Source organism: Macaca fascicularis, chromosome 16, assembly GCF_037993035.2.
Source record: "Macaca fascicularis isolate 582-1 chromosome 16, T2T-MFA8v1.1".
NCBI lineage: Eukaryota > Metazoa > Chordata > Mammalia > Primates > Cercopithecidae > Macaca > Macaca fascicularis.
In genome coordinates, this window is record NC_088390.1 from 37,537,101 (window position 1) to 37,559,963 (window position 22,863).

The 22,863-nt window shown below is 36.6% G+C and overlaps 2 protein-coding genes across 13 annotated transcripts in view; one reads left to right on the top strand and one right to left on the bottom strand.

The window, feature by feature from the left end:
- NF1 (neurofibromin 1) overlaps window positions 1–22,863 on the top strand; it is a 292,484-nt gene that overhangs the window by 234,042 nt on the left and 35,579 nt on the right. For all 10 annotated transcript variants that reach the window (XM_074018949.1, XM_005583358.5, XM_005583362.5 and 7 more), the window contains 10 exons: window positions 9,568–10,000; window positions 11,189–11,529; window positions 13,988–14,190; window positions 18,144–18,337; window positions 19,608–19,748; window positions 19,899–20,178; window positions 20,616–20,830; window positions 21,064–21,125; window positions 21,277–21,391; window positions 21,949–22,050. In XM_074018949.1, the coding sequence (XP_073875050.1) occupies window positions 9,568–10,000; window positions 11,189–11,529; window positions 13,988–14,190; window positions 18,144–18,337; window positions 19,608–19,748; window positions 19,899–20,178; window positions 20,616–20,830; window positions 21,064–21,125; window positions 21,277–21,391; window positions 21,949–22,050 (2,086 nt within the window). The remainder of the gene's footprint in view (window positions 1–9,567; window positions 10,001–11,188; window positions 11,530–13,987; window positions 14,191–18,143; window positions 18,338–19,607; window positions 19,749–19,898; window positions 20,179–20,615; window positions 20,831–21,063; window positions 21,126–21,276; window positions 21,392–21,948; window positions 22,051–22,863) is intronic.
- Window positions 745–5,136, bottom strand: EVI2A (ecotropic viral integration site 2A). 3 transcript variants are annotated; one of them, XM_015437803.4, is made up of 3 exons: window positions 4,962–5,136; window positions 4,420–4,467; window positions 745–2,481 (listed from the first exon to the last, which is right to left on the bottom strand). In XM_015437803.4, exon 3 carries the CDS (start codon window positions 2,470–2,472, stop codon window positions 1,762–1,764), a length of 711 nt encoding a protein of 236 aa, XP_015293289.1. In that variant the 5' UTR covers window positions 2,473–2,481; window positions 4,420–4,467; window positions 4,962–5,136; the 3' UTR covers window positions 745–1,761. The 3 variants fall into 3 exon arrangements, with proteins under 3 accessions (XP_015293289.1, XP_005583400.1, XP_045232077.1); XM_005583343.5 differs by lacking the exons at window positions 4,420–4,467; window positions 4,962–5,136 and adding exons at window position 3,753; window positions 3,831–3,953; XM_045376142.3 differs by lacking the exon at window positions 4,420–4,467.

The following is a 22,863-nucleotide window of genomic DNA, read 5'->3' on the forward strand; positions in this document are numbered from 1 at the left end:
ACGACCCTTGATTCAAGGAGTGCTTTGTGTTATTACTGGATGTGTTGGTGCACAATCTCAAATTTTCAATTTTTGCACAGAATGGAAAGTCTGTCCAGTTTCATTTCTAATCTGGGTCATTTTTCCGCTCAAAAGATAACCTGATTTCAGTCACCATGACTGGCATGAATATTCTTATGCTTTCTTTTTTACTTTGTTGACACTTAACTTTGTCTGGAATAATATTTTTATGATTTCTTGTTTAGAGAATAGATTTGGTTTTTACAAATTGCTAATAAATTGATGATAAAAATGATGCTTTATTTTTTTCTCTCATTTTAATAATACCTAGACGTTTAAATTTGATGACCAAGAGCAGCTATCACCTTGAGAGTTATGTAAAAATTACCAGTGCCTAGAGTTCACCCCATTCCAGTTGCATCAGAAGGAAGACATAGGGATTAAGCATTGGTGTTTTTAAAAAACTTTTCAGGTGATTCTGACATGCAGCCAGGGTAAGAATCACTAGCTTAGAAGGGAGAGTAAGGTTGTAGTCATACTTGGGAAAAAATGTATAAAAAATATTTTTTAAAATGGTTAGTATATTGGCCAAAATAAATGCCCAATAAGGGATGAGTTTTTTGAAATGTGGCCTGATCTTAGCCCTGTGTTAATTTCAGTAGATATTTGGAAAGTCTGTCAAACCAATTTTTGTAATATATTTAATTGAAGATGGGGGGGTCTCAACTTAAATGCAAGTCATTATTTTACTTGAAGCCAGTTTATTGAAAGGTTAAATAATAACCTGAAGTATCCAGTTTTCCAAATTTGAACATACACACACACACACACACACACACACACACACACACACACACACACACGCACCCCCCAAATCAATCATTAGGCTACTTAGCATCTTGAAGTCCAAATATTAATCAACCCTTGAGTACTTGTTGTTAATGTTACAGTAAGTAGTATTTATAGAAAAGATGAATATTATTAATCTTAAACAGTAAAACATACTTTACATTTACACTTAGCCTATTGGTGTGGGTATAAATCTTATTTATTTTAGTCGTGCTCTGTTTCTTACTGATCTTTACAACGTGTTCTCTAAAGTAATGAAGTGAATGGAAATATACATAGTCACAGGTTTATTCTGAGTTTTAATTTATTATACAAAATTAAAGGTTTTAATTTAATATTAATAGTAGAAAAACACTTTCTTACGTGTGCCATATGAAAGATAAAAGCATCTAGGCTAAAATTAGCTGTGTTGATTGATAAGCTGGTGTGGATTCTGCCACATCCAGCAAAGAAGGTACCATTAAATTGCACAGTTTAGCTCTATCTTTGCATTAGGAATTTGACTTCCATTTGATGTTAAAGCATATACTTGGCTTTAAGGACACTAAAACTCTTCAAAGTTTAATTACATTCAGACAAAGGTCATCTAACCGCTATTGCTACATAGGGAATATTTATTCAGTTATCTCTTTCTATCTCTGTTAATCAGTTTCCTCAATTTATCCTTAAAACTTTCCTCAAATGCTTAGTTATTTTATTATTTGCTGTTTAAAATATTCAGTGTCAAAACAAAAGTACACAGTTTAAGTAATTAAGCAGGCATACTTCTTTCCGTCTCACCCACTTGATTCTAAATTACAAGGTCTACCATGTCAAATTTTAGATCATCAGAACAACACTTTGGGATTAAATACCAACTGACTTCATTTTTACTCCATAACCCTTCTCATTGCTACTTTGCATTTTTCTTCACTAACCCATCTGTTCGTTAGTAAGTTTTTCAGTTCCTTCTTCATCTTTTCTTTCTCTTGTAGCTGTGAGCACTCCAGTAGATTGCATCACTAGGTTGGGTCCTGTGAGCTGTTTTGTTCTTTTCCAAGTGTCTGATTCAGTGGGCCATAGACCGCTTGCCAGAAAATCACCATTGCTTCTAGGCTGACGCTTGCCTGCTTGTTTTGATCGTCTGAGAGATGAGACTTTGTTTGCCAAAACCACAGTTGATAGAAATAGAAAGGTACAGATAAGAAAAAGCACTGCAATTATAATTAAGCAAATTAGCATAGCCATGTTGTTGTTGTTTTCCGCACAGACATCCTTTTTGAAAATTTCACCATGACTTTTACTTGTGCTTTCAATGCTCTGTACTGTTGAAGGACTGTTGCTGACGACAGAAGGTATATAAAGCTCCTGTTCAGATTTAGAAGTTAAAGATACGATGTGAGATGTTTCAGGCATGTTTGTAGAATTACCTTTATAATCTGCTTCAGGAGTTATAGGGTTTGTGTTAATGTTTTCATTTTGGCTTCTGCCTGTCTTATTTTGAATAACTGAATCCCAGGAAGTAGTACTGTTAGCCCACAGATGGGTATAGTTTGCTTTTGTTCCAGGAGACAAAGAAAAAACTGTTGTCATCAGAAAGGCAAGATGTAGGTAATGTCCTGTGTGTTCCATGTCCATGGGCATACTGGTAATCTGTTGGGATAGCAATATAATTTGTTAGTTTGTGAAAGAATAATGGATCCTAGTTTTGGTAACTGTAGTTAAAAGATAGTGTTGAGATGTTATGGGTAAACTACAAGCTTATGCCTAATATTCACTACCCTGAATTCATTCTCAACTGAATTTCTTTCCTATTCAGCTATGTGTGAAGAAGCATTTTACTTTCTATTACACTTTTAGATGCTAGAAGTTAGCATTACAAATAAATATTAATCATTTTAAGTGGAATATCATGACTTTATATGGTTTTCTCCCTTTGAAGCATGTTAGACTTCTGCTTTGAGTCAGTCAGTTCTGCTTTTACTTCTCTGATTCCTTCTTTAAAAAAAAAAAATTAAGAATCATTCTTGCAGAAACTACCCACCCTCTAACCTGTCACCAATCTTTACAGAAGAAATGTGACCTTGACCTTCTTGCTTCATGTATGAAATAAAAATGCAAATTTTTTTTGGTGGAAAGAGGGGAAGTTTGGTAGCAACCAAAAGAAACTGAACTTCTAATAGGAATTCAAGGTGTTCTTTTTCCTTCTTGGGTGTTCATCTTGAAGCTTAGAATAAAGCTGGTACTTAGAAATATATTTGTAAGTATATTTGTGAACACAGTTTTACTGTGGTGGTTGTCTCTTTTCATTTCTGTTTCCCCGGACTGACTGTATCTTTCTGAAGGCAAAGGCATATTGGTTTTCTCAACCTAAAAATCTGAAAAAAAGCAGAAGATTTCCTCTGAATAGACTTAAAAGTTCAATAGAAGTTGTTGGGTTTTCTTTTAAAGCATCATTTATACTTAGCATTTTTTCTGATTTGACATAATTGTAAAAAAACAAAAAAAAAAGAAAAGAAAATATGTAATAAAATAGAAATAGAGCATCAGGATCTTGATTTGGGATGAAGTGGCAGATTCTAAGCATCTCAACATATAATTGAAAAAGTTGAATTTCCACTTTGGCCCTGAGCTTGTTGGAAACCAGAACAAAAAGGAGACAAGTTATATTATAAATTTTTATTATCTACCATATAATTGATTTAAATAGAAATGGCATATCTTAGAATTTAACAGTTTCATGTACCGCTAACCCAGCAGGAAAGATTTATAATCATTATTGAGGTATCTTATAATAATATACCTGTTTGTCTTGAGCTACTTTTGAAAGGAGTATTTTACTGTTAGCATTTATTTGAATGAACTAAAAGCAAAACTGTATTGTTCTCCTGAGATTTACTAAATGAAATTGCCTGGTTAAGAACCCTATGTGTGCTATAGAAATTCTTCTCAAATGTACATAGGAGTCCTTTTTTTAAAAAAAGAAAAAAGCAGATTCTTACCTAGCTAGTATAGGTAGGGCCTGAAAGTCTTTGTTTCCAAACCAACTCCTAAGCAACATGGATGCTACTGCTAGTCGGGCTTTTGAACATCAAGGTTTTATAAGAAATGGTTGTTATATGTCATTGGCTAACATTTGTATACTATTAAAATAAAGAAATTGAAAATAAGAAATGTGATATGTTGAGTTATACAAACAAAACTAGCATGTAATAAACAATGCTAACTGGAGACTATATTTCGTATTAATAGTAGGAAGGAAAAACTCTATTATTAAATATTCTAGGATTAAGATTACTTTTTAGATTATGACCTTTAGTAGACAGTTAAAGGCACAAGTCACTGGCTTTTATATAATAGTGTTCATCTTTAATTTTTAAGTTTAGTGACATAAATCTTTGGATGTTTCATGATTATTTCACAAAAAGAAATACTTGAAATTGGATTAGCAAGTAATTTCCTTCTTTTTATACTAGACTGGACTTCTGTATTAGATGCTATAATGATTTAAAGTGGATTATTCTTGTCACATTAGTTCATTAACAGTGTAGTATACATCATAGTATTGGTACACATTTTAACAGTGCTTACCACGGGACAGATAATAGGCCTGCTGTTGATTGTCTTCAGCCAGATGTACTGCAATGCCCAAATAAACAAACTGTATGACAAAATGAGACTTTCTCTTGCCCTTACAAATGCCTGAGAATTGAGGACTGTTTTTACACCAGTTTATGCCTTGGAGGCCAGGTTGTGTTATCAAAAGTTTTCTTATCTCTGATCATTTTTGGTAGAATTTATTTTCAGTAGAATTTGTAATGTCCAAGCATTAGTGAAATTTATTTTTTAACTTTTGAAAAATAACAAAACATGTGCGGTTTACTTGTGAAATCCAAACTTAAATCTTTCCTAGTCCTAATTTAAAACTCCATGGCGATGGTAAATTTTTTCATTTCTAACTTAAAATTTATGTAATAGGACAGAAAAAAAAGTATACATTTTCAGTCACTTACGATTCTAGTTTGTTAGTGAGATTCTTATACATTTTGATAGCATTTCCTCAAACACTAATCTGTCAAAAGTTAGAAGTGAAAAGGCATAAGAAAAGCCATATATATATATATATGACCTACCTTACAAAATGCTTGGTCAAAATCTGATTATAACGTGATTTTGATAAACCACTTCTTTTCTTGTCTTCTTATTTAAAGCAGAATAGACTTGGAGAATATGAGCCTTAAAGTAAATCTGCAGTAAAAAAAAGGATATGTGCAGCTAGTTTTCCACTTTTAAAACCAAACCACAGATGACACATTTCCTTTCCACTGCAACTAAAGCACATGTCACGGGGGGGAAAAAAAACGAAAAAACTCCAACTCGTCTAGTTGGCCACTGGCATGACAGGAGGCTTTGTAGAACAAATCCCCGCCTCCAGAACAGGGAGGGTTTTCCACTTAATGCCGTTTGACAGTATGCTCATTCTATAGGCCTGCTACATGCTTTAGTGTCATTCAAAAGAGGTTTTGAAATGGTATCTTCCATTTCAAATCTTCTCTAAAAGACGTATTTGAAATCTACAGACTGATTTGAAAATGTGAGTTTGGAGTCCATGGGATGCTGGTCAGATAATATACAATTGTGGAACTGCAACAATTATTTGAGAAAATATCTAGTCAGCTTAGATTATATGGGACAGAAAATGCTTTTGTGTGGTGTAGTGTGTATACACACACACACACACACACACACAACTGTCAAACATCCTGTCATCACCTCAAGTTTAACATGTCTGAAACAGACTAAGAATTGGGTATGGGCTGGACACGGTGGCTCATGCCTGTAATCCCAGCATTTTGGGAGGGTGAGGCAGGCAGATCACTTGAGGCCAGGAGTTCAAGGCCAGCCTGGCTGACATAGAGAAAACCTGTCTCTACTAAAAATACAAAAATTAGCTGGGCCGGGTGGCGTGCCGGGTCCCAGCTACTTGGGAGGCTGAGACGGGAGAATTGCTTGAACCCGGGAGGTGGAGGCTGCAGAGATCATGAGATCTCGGCTGCATGAGCTGAGATCATGCCATTGCACTCCAACCTGGGTGACAGAGTAAGACTCTGTCTCAGAAAAACAAAACAAAACAAAACAAAACTGGGTATGGCAGCACCTATCTGCAATCCCAGCAACTAGGGAGGCTGAGGTAGGAGGATCACTGGAGCCTAGGAGTTCAAATCCAGCCTGGGTAACATAGCAAGACTCCATCTCTTAAAAATTAATTAAGTTAATAAAATAAAAAGAACTTTATTTTTTCTTTAAAAGAGACTGCCTGTCACAGTCTTCTTGTTTCTGTTCATGATAGCAACATTCTAATATCAGAGGCTTAGTATATAACACACCATTTTAATTCAAGTCTTCTCAGTCCTGATCAGACTTTGAATCATGTTGGTCCTTCCTTCATATTCTTGGATCAGTTTCTTTTTCCCTGTCTTTACTGTCTACAGTAGTATTTTAGATCCTTATCAGGTCATACCTAGACTCTACAGTACCTTTTCGGTAGCCCTGACTCCTTCATATATCTTGTATACATCACTTTCTTTGGTCATATCACCCCTTTCTTTAAGGGAAAATAAAACCGGTTGAACATTCCCTAATACTTACAGTAATGATTCAGAAATGTTTGTGTACTTAAACATCAGATGAGAGGGTTGTTTAAAAACAATAAAAGCAGGACATGGTGGCTCACACCTGTAATCTCAGCACTTTGGGAGGCTGAGGTGAGAGGATTACTTGAGCCACAGAAGTTCGAGACCAGCCTGGGTAGCATGGCAAAATCCTGTCTCTACAGGAAAAAAAAAAAAAAAACCACTAGCTGGTCATGGTGGTACTTATCTGTAGTCCCAGCTACTCAGGAGGCTGAGGTGGGAGGATCACCTGAGCCTGGGGAGGTCAAGGCTACAGTGAGCCGTGAGCCGTGAGCCGTGACCATGCCATTGCAGTCCAGCCTGAGTTAAGAAAAAAAGAAAAAAAAAAACCATGATAAAAATTTCCAGGCCCCACTACATAGATTCATATTTAGTTGGTCCAGGTTGGGACCAGAAAACTGCATTTTTATCAAGCACCACAGGTGATTCTGATGCCAGTAGTCCACAGAACATATGCTGAGAAATGATGAGCCCCTAGGAGAAAACCTAAGCCCTTTGGTTGAGCAGTTATGGTCTCTTCACAATTTGACTATTCTGTATTTTCCCAGCTTTATCTCTCAAAACTTCCCTACCTGAATCCTCCATTCTGGCTAGACTAGCTGTCTCTTCAACACATCTAGTTACCGGTTTCTTTTCCTTTTTGTCTTTCTCCATAAGGCGTGCCCAATCCTCTTGCTGAGTTCTGCATTCCTCCTTACCCAATTCAGCCACTGTATCTTCTATGTAGCTTTCACTGACTGCCCAGTTTGTGTTGATCTCTCTCTCTCTCTTTTGTCTTAATAACAGTATTTTCTCTGCAGTTCTTTGACAAGTGATTACATTCTACCTCATATCGTTTATCTTGAAATATTTGACTTGTTTTAAAATCATTTGACTTGTCATATTTTTATCTTATTTTCTCCCAACAAGATTAAAAACTCTGAGGTGCAGTTTTTTATTGATACATGATAATTTGTACATATTAATAGGGTATGTGTGATTTTTTTTGTTTTGTTTTGTTTTTGCTTTGTTTTTGTTGGAGTCTCGCTCTATCGCCCAAGCTGGAGTACAGTGGCGCAATCTCAGCTCACTGCAAACTCCGCTCCCCGGGTTCAAGCAATTCTCCTGCCTCAGCCTCCCAAGTAGCTGGGACTACAGGCACGTGCCACCACGCCCAGCTAATTTTTGTATTTTTGTAGAGACGGGGTTTTGCCATGTTGGCCAGGCTAGTCTTGACCTCCTGACCTCAGGTGATCCGCCTGTCTGGCCTCCCAAAGTGCTGGGATTACGGGCGTGAGCCACCATGCCCTGCCTGTATGTGTGATATTTTGATACATGCATATAGTGTGTAATGATTAAATCAGGGTGATTAGGATATCCATTGCCTCAAAGAAAATTGTTTCATCTAGCTGTTTTGAAATATACAACATTACTATTAACTAGTCACCCTACTATGAATAGTAGAACTTGTTCCTTCTATCTAATTATAATAATACATATATTATTTTTTTTTTTTTAAGACACTCTCACTGTTGCCCAGGCTGAAGTGCAGTGGTATAGTCTCAACTCACTGCAGCCTCTGCCTCCCAGGTCCAAGTGATTCTCGTGCCTCAGCCTCCCAAGTAGCTGGGATTACAGACATGCACCACCATTCCTGGCTAATTTTTGTATTTTTAGTAGAGACAGGGTTCTGCCATGTTGGCCAGGCTGGTCTCAAACTCCTGGCCTTATGTAACCCACCGGCCTCAGCCTCCCAGAGTGCTGGGAATACAGGCGTGAGCCACTGTGCCAAGCCCTAATTATATTTTTATATCCATTAACCAATCTCTGAGGTAAAGATATTTATTTTAACTTACTTAGTAGTATTATCACCAGAATCATCACATACAGAAAACTTTGGGCCTAAGTTAATATAGATTCTTTTGATTTGAAACTTTGGTGCCATTACTTCAGGGCTTTTTCATGGTCATCACTGTGGCTGCTCACATTTATTAGTATTCTTTTGGTTTTTTTTTTTTTTTTTGAGACGGAGTCTCGCTCTGTCACCCAGGCTGGAGTGCAGTGGCCGGATCTCAGCTCACTGCAAGCTCCGCCTCCCGGGTTCACGCCATTCTCCTGCCTCAGCCTCCCGAGTAGCTGGGACTACAGGCGCCTGCCACCTCGCCCGGCTAAGTTTTTGTATTTTTAGTAGAGACGGGGTTTCACTGTGTTAGCCAGGATGGTCTCGATCTCCTGACCTCATGATCCGCCCGTCTCGGCCTCCCAAAGTGCTGGGATTACAGGCTTGAGCCACCGCGCCCGGCCTATTCTTTTGGTTTTAAGCAACATATGACCTAATATGGCTTAATCAACACACGGTATTTATTGGCTTATATAACTAAGTAGTCCTGGGATAAATTTGACCCCAGGAGAGGCTTTATCTAAGACACAAATGATATGGCCAAAGCTCCAGTTTGTCTTTTTATTTCTCAGCTCTTTCTCTTCAGTCTTTTGGGAAGCTCTTCTTTTATATCCCAAAATATGAGCTAGCAACTCCTAGGGCTATGTATTCCCTTGTTTATAAACACCAGGAAAGAAATATCTCAAATCCCAACAATTGAAGCTAAAGTACCTGAACTGGGCCTCTTTGGCTCTGGTTGTCCTGGTTTGAATCATGTGTTCATTGCTGAATCAGCCTGTGATCAAGGTGGGATAAATGGATTGGCTAAAACCATCTCACTCCAGAGCTCCAGATGGGTCATTCCTACCAGACTGTTTGCCTAAGGAGTTTGGTGAGCCTGCAGGCAACCTACTAATTCCCACTGTTTTCTTCCCTTCTTGACTAATGAGCAAATTTGTTATTGTTGTTGTTGCTCAAAATTTTTGAATTGGAGATTTGTCTCTTCTCTTAGCCTTATTTCTCAGTGTTCAAAAAGCAACTGATTTAAAAAATGAATCCAGACTTTGAAGAATTGTTTTATATTATTCTCTCTAGAAAATGAATCATAAAATAAAATCGATGAGTGGCATCTGTATATTTATTTAAAACACTGTTAATAATCTTTGTCTTTTTTGTCATTTTCCTTAGGTTCAAAACTGGTCAAATCAATGGTGATTTGCTGATATACCATGTCTTACTGACTTTAAAGCCATATTATGCAAAGCCATATGAAATTGTAGTGGACCTTACCCATACCGGGCCTAGCAATCGCTTTAAAACAGACTTTCTCTCTAAGTGGTTTGTTGTTTTTCCTGGCTTTGCTTACGACAACGTCTCCGCAGTCTATATCTATAACTGTAACTCCTGGGTCAGGGAGTACACCAAGTACCATGAGCGGCTGCTGACTGGCCTCAAAGGTAGCAAAAGGCTTGTTTTCATAGACTGTCCTGGGAAACTGGCTGAGCACATAGAGCATGAACAACAGAAACTACCTGCTGCCACCTTGGCTTTAGAAGAGGACCTGAAGGTATTCCACAATGCTCTCAAGCTAGCTCACAAAGATACCAAAGTTTCTATTAAAGTAAGTTTTAGTCTGTGTTTTGTAAATGATTCATTGCTTTTCTTGACTGACCAGACTATATCCTGGCCTCCCTAGGTGTCCTACCCCCATAGTGGTATATAAAATGTCACGTAAGGCCATTGCAGTGGCTCACGCCTGAATCCAAGCACTTTGAGATGTCAAGGTGGGCGGATCGCCTAAGGTCAGGAGTTCAAGACCAGCCTGGCCAACACGGTGAAACCCCGTCTCTACTAAAATACAAACATTAGCTGGGCATGGTGGTGGGCACGTGTAATCTCAGTTACATGGGAGGCTGAGGCAGAAGAATCGCTTGAACCCGGGAGGTAGAGGTTGCAGTGAGCCAAGATTGTGCCACTGTACCCCAGCCTGGGCAACAAAGGGAGACTCTGTCTCAAAAAATAAAAGGTCATGTAAATCTAGATGTAGGAAGACCAACATTTGTGTCATCATGGAGGTCCTGTGGAGGATATGAGACGTATACATTTTATTCTAGGTTAGGCTGGAAGTAGAAGAGCGTTTTGGAGAGGGCAGTTTGTTACGTCATTCAAATCGTAGGAATGTGTGGAGAGTAGAAATTACCTAATGAGAGTTCTTCTGATTATTGCATGCTTTTTGCAGAGTGAGGAACATGAACCTTCAGGATAAAATCAGTACTTTTCTGTAAGATTCTTTTTTTTTTTATTTGGAATCTCACTCTGTCGCCTAGGCTGGAGTGCAGTGGCATGATCTTGGCTCACTGCAACCTCTGCCTCCCGGGTTCAAGTGATTCTCCTGCCTCAGTCTCCCCAGTAGCTGGGATTATAGGTGCCCACCGCCACGGCAGGCTAGTTTTTGTAGTTTTAGTAGAGACGCGGTTGTTGGCCAGGCTGGTCATGAACTCCTGACCTCAAGTGATCTGCCCACCTCAGCTTCCCAAAGTGCTGGGATTACAGGTATGAGCCACTGCGCCCGGCATTCTATAAGATTCTTGACCTTTTCAAAAAGAAAAAATAAAAATTTTGTAAATGTTTATTTCTTTTGAGAACATTTATCATAACAATTACTGAACCATTTGAATATACAATGGTGGGAACTCTTCCTTAAATGGCATAGTGTTTTGGTTGGTTGGTTGGTTTCTGGAGCCTTTTAGAATTTTATGTAAAATAATTTAATTCTTCTCCACTTCACCCCCTCACCACCACTTTCCAGGTTGGTTCTACTGCTGTCCAAGTAACCTCAGCAGAGCGAACAAAAGTCCTAGGACAATCAGTCTTTTTAAATGACATCTATTATGCTTCGGAAATTGAAGAAATCTGCCTAGTAGATGAGAACCAGTTCACCTTAACCATTGCAAACCAGGGCACGCCGCTCACCTTCATGCACCAGGAGTGTGAAGCCATTGTCCAGTCTATCATTCATATCCGGACCCGCTGGGAGCTGTCACAGCCCGACTCTATCCCACAACACACCAAGATTCGGCCAAAAGATGTCCCTGGGACACTGCTTAATATCGCATTACTTAATTTAGGCAGTTCTGACCCGAGTTTACGGTAGGTTTTTTAAAAATTCACTTCAGTTTTATTTGGGGTTTGTTGCTTTTAAAATGAGACCATTTAATGAATTTTAAAACAGCCTCTACCTTAATATTGTAAATTGGAAGGTATGCAGTGTTGGTTAACCACTGTGACATCATCAAGTTGTGGGGTATTCACATGAACTGTGGAATTCCAAACAGGGTGATTCACACTAAACCAATATATGTCCTTTCTCCAGGAAACTTTCATGTAAAACAAAATGACATAGCAGATTTTTTTTCCCCAAAGTATCCTAAATTAAGTTTTTCCTCCTCTAAGTCCTCAATTTTTTTTCCATTTTCAGAAGTATATCACTATTTAGTTTAAAAGTCAAGTCAGATTATCGTTTGACAAAAGGAGGCCTAATGTTTAATAACTTGGTAACAGTATTGCATACTTTCCACCTACATCACTCTTAACAAAATTCCCAAAATAAATCTTAAATACATCATCTGAGCAGAGTGTAATTGGTTCCATTTAGGGTTAATAATTTGAATATGCATGTGGAAAGAGCATGGCTGTGGAGTGAGCAGATTTGGTTTGAACAGATATGCCACTTTCTTGCTATGTACTTTGAGAAAGATACTGAAGTTCTCAGAGATCTAGTTTCCTCATTTGTAAAATAAAGTTAATTGCCTTCCTCATATACCTACAAAAGCTTAAAAAATAGTATGTGTAGTAGTATAGCATAGCAACCTAGCGAATAGTTTATACTTGGTAAGTAGTATTTTCTTATCTTACCTTTTCCCTCCCTGCCAGCGTCTCCTTGCACCTCTCCTTTACCAAGTTAGGATAATTATTTGTCTCAAGTACCTTGAGACTTTGAAGATTTTTACAGATGTAAATTCTTCTGAAAATTTTCCCTGAGGATAACATAGCCCAGATTTTATAGTGGGCCTTTTAGGATTCCAAATTCTCCTTTACTTAAAAGGAAAAAGAAAAAAAAATCAAGATTTATTTACTTGGACGGGCTTTAGAAATTGCAAGATTTTGTGTATGCTTTGCTTCCTTTATCTCCCCTAGGTGTCTGTGACACCTATCCTGGGTTGAGGAAGTCCAATTCTTTATAAGTGTTGAAATACACAGGATAAAAGTTTTGTCAAAATTGTATAACTTAGAATTCCTGGGAATTAGTAAAAGATACAAGCTGAGCACCGTGGCACACACCTGTAGTTCCAGCTACTCAGGAAGCTGAGGCGGGAGGACAGCTTGAGCTCAGGAGTTCAAGGCTGCAGTGTGCTATAATCATGTCTGTGAATAGCCAATGCACACCAGCCTGGGGAACATAGTGAGACTCTAAAATTTTTTTAAAAAGGAAAAAAGATACATAAACTTAGAAACAATAACACTAATATTCACATTTTAGATACATGGAGCTGTAAGCCTGCCTTTAATTTCTAATTCAAAGACCTTCACTGAAAAATACAAACAAACAACCTTTTAACAATTATTAGCCTGGGTAAACCTGTATTCTTCTCTAGTGACCTAAAGCAAACTCTTACAACTTCTGCTTTTTGCTGAAATATGTCATCCCAGAGAAAAAGCCTTTAGGCAGACTTAAATTCTAGTGACTTTGTTCTCCTATATGGTTGTTGCATAAATATAGTAGCATGATAAACATTCAGACGTAAGGAAAACCTGACGTTTACTGAGCAAACTATTTCCTTTACTGGACAGGGGAGAAAATTAAAATTTTTAAATTGAGTCTGAGTGTTTTAGACCGTCTCCTAAATTGCTTAAATATATTTTCAGACATTTGTAAGTGATGTTTGGTCTCAATGAAACCTGGATATTACAGGTTTTTTTCGATATTGGTGGTTGTATATGATGTAATGAGGTCATAGAGGGAAAAATGGGAGGACTTAATTATAAGTCAATTTTGTTTTTAACCTTCAGTTTGTAGGGTAACTTTTAGGACACCCAGAAAGAAGTTCAGCAGACCCTGATTAAAGATTTTCACATTCTAATTTGATGAAGGGAAGGGCCATCTGATACCTGTCCTTACGATCCCCATTATAACTGGATCTAGTGGGAAAGGGAACCAGAATTTGAGTTTTGGCTTTACTAAAAATGTATTGTGTGCCTTATTCTGACTTAATTTCTATTGATCCACCTTAGGACCATAAGTCCTTTCATATTTTGTGTCCCAGTAAGATTGATTTTAGGAAAGCCTGCACCCCGCCTCTCTGTCGTAGGAGCCTCACAGTGCTCTTATGGTTATATGAAGTGTCTCCCTTTTTATAAAATCCCTAAATGATTAAGGGGTATTTTGGTTTTACTGTGGAATTATAGCATCTTATTTCTAATTGATCATAAAACTTAAAAATAGTTGATCATACTTTGTAATAGAATCACAAATTGTATGTTATGAAAACATTTTGGAACTATAAGGAAAAATACGTTTTAAAACAACTTCATTTGTGTTTTCTTCTAGGTCAGCTGCCTATAATCTTCTGTGTGCCTTAACTTGTACCTTTAATTTAAAAATCGAGGGCCAGTTACTAGAGACATCAGGTTTATGTATCCCTGCCAACAACACCCTCTTTATTGTCTCTATTAGTAAGACACTGGCAGCCAATGAGCCACACCTCACGTTAGAATTTTTGGAAGAGTGTATTTCTGGATTTAGCAAATCTAGTAAGTAATGATAATTTTCTTTAATACTAATAATTATTCTAAGAGAATTCAAAGAAAACCCTTTCATTTCAGAATTTGCCAGTGAAGCCTTTCACTTATATTTTTACTTTTTTTCCTCTTCTGATTTTATATCTGTGGTACCCTGTAACTGAAGGAACTCTGAAGGAACTTTTTGGTAGACCACATTGAGAAATCCACCAAAATTCTGACAATAAAAGCAAAGTGGCAAGAGTTTGGTACTTTACACAACTCTGGACCACTACTTTTCTTCACTGTTACAGTTTAAGTAGCTTCAGCATTTCTCTTGTTTGCAGAAAAGTTCACATAAGTATCCATGTTGCCTCCTTAATTTTAGAGAACTAATCATTTTCTCTTTTCTTCAGGTTGACTTTGAACAATAATTTTAAAGTACATGTACAGTTCACGGAGAGCAAGCACAGTGGCACATAATACAGGGCCCTGAGTCAGTTCTGACTTGGTATTAACTAAGTCTCATAAATTTAACATCCACTCTTTATATTTGTCCATCTTTATATCCAATCGCTTTATAAATGTTGATCTTCTCCCAACATATTTCCTGACCTTTTCTTCCCTTTCCTTTTCCAGTAATACATAAAACTTTTTTTTCTGCATTCAAACATATTTCTTGATTTTTCTATATTAGATCATTAAAAGCTTCAGCAATTCACTAAGACGCTTTTTCAGGTAAGAGATGTAGGAATATAACCCTAACAAAAAACAATGTGTAGGACAGACAAAACAAGGAAAATATAAACTTTCGTGATAAATATTAATATGAGAAAAGATTTGAGTGAATGTAAAGGCATATTGTATCCCAGCATGAACAATTCTTCCCAGATTATTACAAATTTAATGTAATTTCATCAAAATAACCATGGGATTTGAGGATTGAGAATGGAGATAGAACTTAAATGATTCTAAATTCTACATAAAAGTACAAAAATAGCTAAGAAAATATTGAAAGGAGACTTGAGACTTGATAGTACAGATGTCTGAACACTTTATAGCAGTACAATAATTAAAACATACGTGTGCAAGAATCAGCCATCAGATCAGTTTAAGAGAAACAGATTGATAAAGAAGCATCACAAACTGATGCGGGAGAGATTAAGTCATTTAAGAAATGAAGTTGGGAAATGACTTAAATTAGGTCTTCATCTTCACCATACACCACAGGATACCAAGTGTGTTCTGCCTGTATTTAAGAGTTGAGTAGGACTATGTGTGGTGGCTCACGCCTGTAATCCCAGCACTTTGGGAGGTTGAGGCAAGAGGATTGTGCCTGGAGGATTGCTAGAGCCCCAGAGGTCAGGGCTATAGTGAGCTATCATTGTACCACTGCACTCCAGCTTGGATGATAGAGTGAGAGCCTGTCTCTATTTAAAAAAAAATAAAAATAAAAAAAATTTTTAAAGTTGTATATAAAAGCTTAGAACCATTTTAAAAAGAAGAGGAACAAGTGAATATTTAATTGCTTTCTAGATGAGTAAGGACATATGAAGTAAAAAAGGGATAGAATGAAACAAAGGAAATAGCAAACAGATTTGACTACATAAAACTTCAAAACATGTCTACTAAAAAATAAACACAAGTGAAGATAATTAAAAACTATGAAATACACTTGGAGCAAATATGATAAATGATTAATATCCTCAATCGGCCGGGCACAGTGGTTCATGCCTATAATCCCAGCACTTTGGGAGGCCGAGGTGGGTGGATCACAAGGTCAGGAGTTCGAGGCCAGCCTGGCCAATATGGTGAAATCCCCTCTCTACTAAAAATGCAAAAATTAGCCGGGCTTGGTGGTGCATGCCTGTAATCCCAGCTACTCAGGAGGCTGAGGCAGGAGAATCACCTGAACCCAGGAGGTGGAGGTTGTGGTGAGCCGAGATCACTCCGCTGCACTCCAGCCTGGGCAACAGAGAAAGACTCCACCTCAAAATGAATGAATGAATGAATGAATGAATGAAATCCTTAATCATGAAGAGTGCTTACAGATTAGTAAGTGGATTAACAGTAACATACAAATCATGTTTTTAAAAAAGAATATTTGTACAAAAAAAGAAAAAAGCCAGGCACCATGGCGCATGCCTATAATCCCACCTACTCAGGAGGATCGCTAAGCCCAGGAGTTTGAGACCAGTCTGCACAACATAGTGAGGCTCCCATCTCAAAAAATATATATATTTATATTTTAAGAAATTCACTAATAAAAGCAAATTGAAAGAATAGTGAGATAATATATTTAGTTATCAGCTTGGCAAAGTTTTTTTTTAAGATCTATTCCTGGTGGTCTGTGGAATTGTGAGTATGGGCAATTTTTCTAGAAAGGCATTTGGAAGTGGATAACAAGACCTTAAGACTATTCATACCTTTTGTCCTCATAATTCTGCTTTTTAGCGTTTATCCTAAATAATGTTAAGATGTTTATTATAGCATTATTTTTATGTAGATTTTTAAATTGAGGGTATATCTTATCAGTAAAGTGCAAGATCTTAAGTCAACAGCTTGATGAACTTTTACACGCAAATACATCATGAAAGTATCTCCAGATCAAGACAGAACATTTCCAGCATCCAGAAGGATATACTCAGTACCCTCCCTTCAGCAAGAGTAAACACTATTATGACCTTTATTGCATAGATTTATTTTGCCTACTTTAGAACTTCATATGATATTATTCATAATAGCAAAAAAATGAACCGGCCAAAAGCCAAAGAATAAGGAACTGATTAAATTATTGGTTCTCCATCTGATGCAATAATATGAAGCCATTAAAAAATGGCTTTGTTACAGAATTTCAGTTTGGAAGATGAAAAGGTTCTGGAGATGAATGGTGGTGATGGCTGCACAATGATTTGAATGTACTCAGTGCCACTGAACTGTGCCCTTAAAAATGGGTAAAGCCACGGAACTGTACGTTTAAAAATAGTTAAAATGGTAAATTTTATGTTGTGTACATTTTACAATTTTAAAAATTCTTTGAGACTTTAGGTAAAGTGTATAAATTTTTGTACAATTTTTGTCTTATAAATGTGAAGCTTTTTCAAGTAAGTTAAAAAAAAGTTCACAGAATTTGTAATGTTGAATAAACAATCTCAGTATAGGTCAGGCGCAGTGGCTCACTCCTGTAATCCCAGCACTTTGGGAGGCTGAGGTGGGCGGATCACGAGGTCTGGAGATCGAGACCAATCCTGGCTAACACGGTGACACCCCGCCTCTACTAAAAATAGGAAAACAAAAAATTAGCTGGGCGTGGTGGCAGGTGCCTGTAGTCCCAGCTACTCGGGAGGCTGAGGCAGGAGAATGGCGTGAACCTGGGAGGTGGAGGTTGCAGTGAGCCCAAATCAAGCCACTGCACTCCAGCCTGAGTGACAGAGTGAGACTCTGTCTCAAAAAATAATAATAATCTAAGTGTAATCACTGAAAAGAATATTCAGAGCATAGTGCATGTATAACATAATCCCAGTTTTTGTGGGGGAGTGAGAGTGGATTATACTTATGTACACACACATAAATGTACATTAAGTCTACATAAATTTGAAAGCCTGAGGAGAGATGAGATGATACACCGATGTTAATACAGTTTTCATTTTTGCGGTGATGCTTTCCTTTTACCAAACTTTCTGTGATTACCACATTTTCCTTTTATAATGAGAATAAAACAACTTTTTAAGAAGAAAGGACTAAAATGGAGGAAAATGAGACAAAACTTTTCAAAAATTGGCTTACTGGCTTTTAAAATTACTTTCTTCAAGGACTGTTCTTTCTTCACCTCTACAAAAATACATTTGCCAAGTCTCTTTTCTCCAGGCCTGATTCTAGGTAATGGTCTTTACCTTTTACCGTTTTTTCCCTGAATTCTTAATATTAAATAATTGTTGATGTGATTTTCATTGACCATCACATGCTAATAGTGTATTTTTTTCCAGGTATTGAATTGAAACACCTTTGTTTGGAATACATGACTCCATGGCTGTCAAATCTAGTTCGTTTTTGCAAGCATAATGATGATGCCAAACGACAAAGAGTTACTGCTATTCTTGACAAGCTGATAACAATGACCATCAATGAAAAACAGATGTACCCATCTATTCAAGCAAAAATATGGGGAAGCCTTGGGCAGGTATTGAGTTTGCTCAAATATTTATCTAGTATCTCCTTTATGCAGGTATTTATCTGGTGCCCATGTTGGGCAAAGCACTGCCCCAGATACTAGGGATAGAGTTGTAAAAAGCACAATTTCCTCCTTCAGAAAGCATGTAGACACTCACCCAGCTCTTCATCTGATTCAAAATTGTAAATGTCTAGTGCATATCTCAGAGCCAGAGAAAAGCTAGTGATTTGCACAGTCTCCTTCTTGGCATAATTATAGACTGTGCAAATAACTAGCTTTTATATATATATATAAAATATAGAACTGTAGAAATCTGATGACATTTCTAGTAAATAGTGCTTTATTCTAATTCTCTACATTCCAAAGGTGTCAGTAGATGTTTCTTCTTATTGATGCTATTTGGGACATCTGCTTTCATTTATAGTTCTACATAAGAATGCCAGTACTAAAATAGGATATAATGTAAATTTTATTTTTATCTGACAAGAATTAGGCATATCATTTCTTCAGAGTAATCAATTAAGGAAATAATGTCCTCACTCAAACACTGCTGCTGCTCTTCCAAATAATTTGAAATAACCTTAGAGCCAGTGTTACAGCCCTAGAAAACATCTTGGTACTTGATGTCATTTCCTATATTTTATTTTTTTTTTTTGAGACTGGGTCTCACTCTGTTGGCTAGGCTGGAATGCAGTAGTGCAGTCTCGGCTCATTGCAACCTCTGCTTCCCAGGCTCAAGTGACTCTTCCACCTCATCCTCCCAAGTAGCTGGGCCTACAGGTGCACACCAACACATCTGGCTAATTTTTTTTTTTTTTTTTTTTGTAGAGATGGGTTTTTGCTATGTCGCCCAGGCTGGCCTTGAACTCCTGGCCTCAAGCAATCCACCTGCCTCAGCCTCCCCAAGTGCTGAGATTACAAGCATGAGCCACTGCACCCAGCTCTGTATTTTCAAATAACTATTTTATATTGATCCTACATTACTGTCTTAGAAAAGCACAGAGATACTTTGCAAGTGACTGAAGATAGTATTGATAGAGATTTAAAATTTTTGAATGCCAGTCTCTTAATCTCTGAAGGAATCAAATACATATACTCATCCTTTCCTGGATATTTTATAATAAATTGTATTTACTGACAGGTCTGTAAATAAAATCTAGTATTTTTGAGGCCTCAGGTAAAATAGAATTTTCATATTGATTAGGCTGTTCCAATGAATATTTTTAAATTAAAAATTGGTAGAGTGATTAAAAACATGTTATTTTCCTTCTTCAACTAGATTACAGATCTGCTTGATGTTGTACTAGACAGTTTCATCAAAACCAGTGCAACAGGTGGCTTGGGATCAATAAAAGCTGAGGTGATGGCAGATACTGCTGTAGCTTTGGCTTCTGGAAATGTGAAATTGGTTTCAAGCAAGGTAATCACTTTTCTTTTGCCCTCTGTACTATAGCATATCTGTTTTATCATCAGGAGGTTTTTTGTTTTGTAATTACTTTTAAACTGAACTCTTTTGTGCTAAAACTTTTAGTCCCATGTTTTTTAAAAAAAAAATCTTGCTTCTTTACAGGTTATTGGAAGGATGTGCAAAATAATTGACAAGACATGCTTATCTCCAACTCCTACTTTAGAACAACATCTTATGTGGGATGATATTGCTATTTTAGCACGCTACATGCTGATGCTGTCCTTCAACAATTCCCTTGATGTAGCAGCTCATCTTCCCTACCTCTTCCACGTTGTTACTTTCTTAGTAGCCACAGGTCCGCTCTCCCTTAGAGCTTCCACACATGGACTGGTCATTAATATCATTCACTCTCTGTGTACTTGTTCACAGCTTCATTTTAGTGGTAAGTTCTCGGAAAGGAATTTGTGTTTACCAGTTCCTTTCTCCATTTTACTTCACCTGATCAATATGGATTATCTTATTTATGTTGGTGCCCTAACACCAAGTTGCTAATTTAAGCCTGTGGTAATGATATGCAATATTACCAAAAAGAAAATAAATTACTTCCATTCTATATCAAGCTATAATAAAGCATACTTGTCGTGTAGACCCTTGTAGTTATCCCATAAGCAGAATACTCAGTGCCAGTTGACCATGTTCCATTACCAGCACTAATTTGTAGATAAATGAAGCAAGAAGCATTAATACAATGTATCTAGAGGTTTGATTATGTAATTTTTATATGGTATTCAGATTTTCTAAATTCAAAATGAAGCATGGAACTTTAGAAATTAAAAAGTAATATTTTCTGTCTTCACTTGTTCCTTTATTCTCTTACAGAAGAGACCAAGCAAGTTTTGAGACTCAGTCTGACAGAATTCTCATTACCCAAATTTTACTTGCTGTTTGGCATTAGCAAAGTCAAGTCAGCTGCTGTCATTGCCTTCCGTTCCAGTTACCGGGACAGGTCATTCTCTCCTGGCTCCTATGAGAGAGAGACTTTTGCTTTGACATCCTTGGAAACAGTCACAGAAGCTTTATTGGAGATCATGGAGGTAGAGAAGGCAAAATGATAAGAAACTAAGTTAAAATCTTTTTTTAAAAATATGTAAATACTATATAGAAGAAATACTGGTTTATTGTGCTATTTTGCACTTAATGCTTAAATAAAACACTTGATGGACTGTGTTATTGGTAACAGATAGGTCACTTAATGACATCACAATAAACATTTAACAGTTCTAAAAATATTTATGCACATATGTATTCAGAGTATCCCCTTTTTTAGGCATGCATGAGAGATATTCCAACGTGCAAGTGGCTGGACCAGTGGACAGAACTAGCTCAAAGGTATGTCCCAAATTAAATATAAGTTGTAAAAATATGTGTATTGTTGAAAATACAGCTGTTATTGTATGATCAATATTATAATTTATAATTTATTATTTAGTATATATAAACACAAAGGTTTTTATAAGTTCTGTGGATCTTTTAATTGCAGATTTGCATTCCAGTATAATCCATCCCTGCAACCAAGAGCGCTTGTTGTCTTTGGGTGTATTAGCAAACGAGTGTCTCATGGGCAGATAAAGCAGATTATCCGTATTCTTAGCAAGGTACCTGTTCCACCCTCACTTCTCCCAAATATTTATGGTTCTCAAGTTGTAAAGCATATCTTTCATTTTTCTAAAAGACATTTAAATTTGAGGTCAATAAAATATGTTACTTATTAAGCCTTTAAAATGTATTTTGATTATTTATTGTAATTATTTGAAGTCTTCTCTAAAGAAGCTGTCTTTATTTGTAAACTCTGATTACTTCGATAAGGAAGATGTCTTTAAAATAAAATATGTTGCCTCTTTTGCTAAGCAGGTACACTTAGTATTTTACCAGTTTTCAAAGTATTTAATTATATGGTAAGACTATAGCCTTGTATAAAATTATTTAATTTGTAATTACTATCATAATGTCTGACTCTTATAATGTAGAAATACCAAAACATAAGAAAACAAATGTACATTAAGCTAGCTACGAAGATCACCATAGCATTAGAAATCATTCTAGCATTTATTAAATAAGTAAATGTTCCTTCTGAATTCATTCTGAGATTCAGTTTAGGAGTTAATGTTTTATTTCAATGAAAGTAAAATAAAAAATTCTGTTTTCCTAAAAGGCACTTGAGAGTTGCTTAAAAGGACCTGATACTTACAACAGTCAAGTTCTGATAGAAGCTACAGTAATAGCACTAACCAAATTACAGCCACTTCTTAATAAGGTAATTACTGTACAGAAAATGAGCACATTCATTTTGGGTATCAGTGTTGAATTTTACTTTCTTTCAAAGAGTTTAGAAAATAAGATGAGAATAAGTTATAATGAAAAAGCTATAGTTAAAGTAGAACCTCTTAGTTGTTTGAAGTAGTTATATTAGGAGAAGAGTAAGTATGGCTAGTATGTTCTCAAGTGCTTATAAGTTTTTTGTCTCATCAGTGCTAAAGGAAAGATAGGTATATATTCTTAATTATTTTATCTTATAAGTATTGATTATCTGCTATTGCCAAGGACTGTTTCAGGCGCTAGAGATAGAGTACTAACAAAGCCCATAAAACTCACTGCTCTCATGGAGCTTACTTTCTGGGGTGGGTGTGGAGGTTGGGGAGTGAGTGGATAATAAAGTAAACCAAATACATAGTATGTTAGTGATTATTACTATGGAGAAATTAGATCTGAGAGAAGTATACTTGATCATCATAAGAGTTTGGGTGCCAAATGAAGATGATATTTAAAAGGAGTAAAATGATGTGGCCATCTGAGCTTAACCCATTTTTATATTTAATATATCTGGACATCATGTTTTCATATTAATAAAATGAAAAATCTTAGATTAGATAATGGCATAGTGTTACCCTCCAGTTCTAAAGTAGTTTAATTCTGTGATTTGAGTACAAAGGTATGCCAGACTTGGGAGAGATAACAGAGAAATAAATACCTGTTATATTCCTGGTTTGTCTACAAACATCCTAATTTTATATTATACAAAATGGTTCTCTGGTCCCCATCTTATAAGTGAAAATGAGCTCAGAAGGGC

Bases quoted from the DNA above. Each gene is read 5' to 3' on its own strand.
- EVI2A (XM_005583343.5), bottom strand. From the start codon at position 3,889: ATGTTGCTTAGGAGTTGGTTTGGAAACAAAGACTTTCAGGCCCTACCT.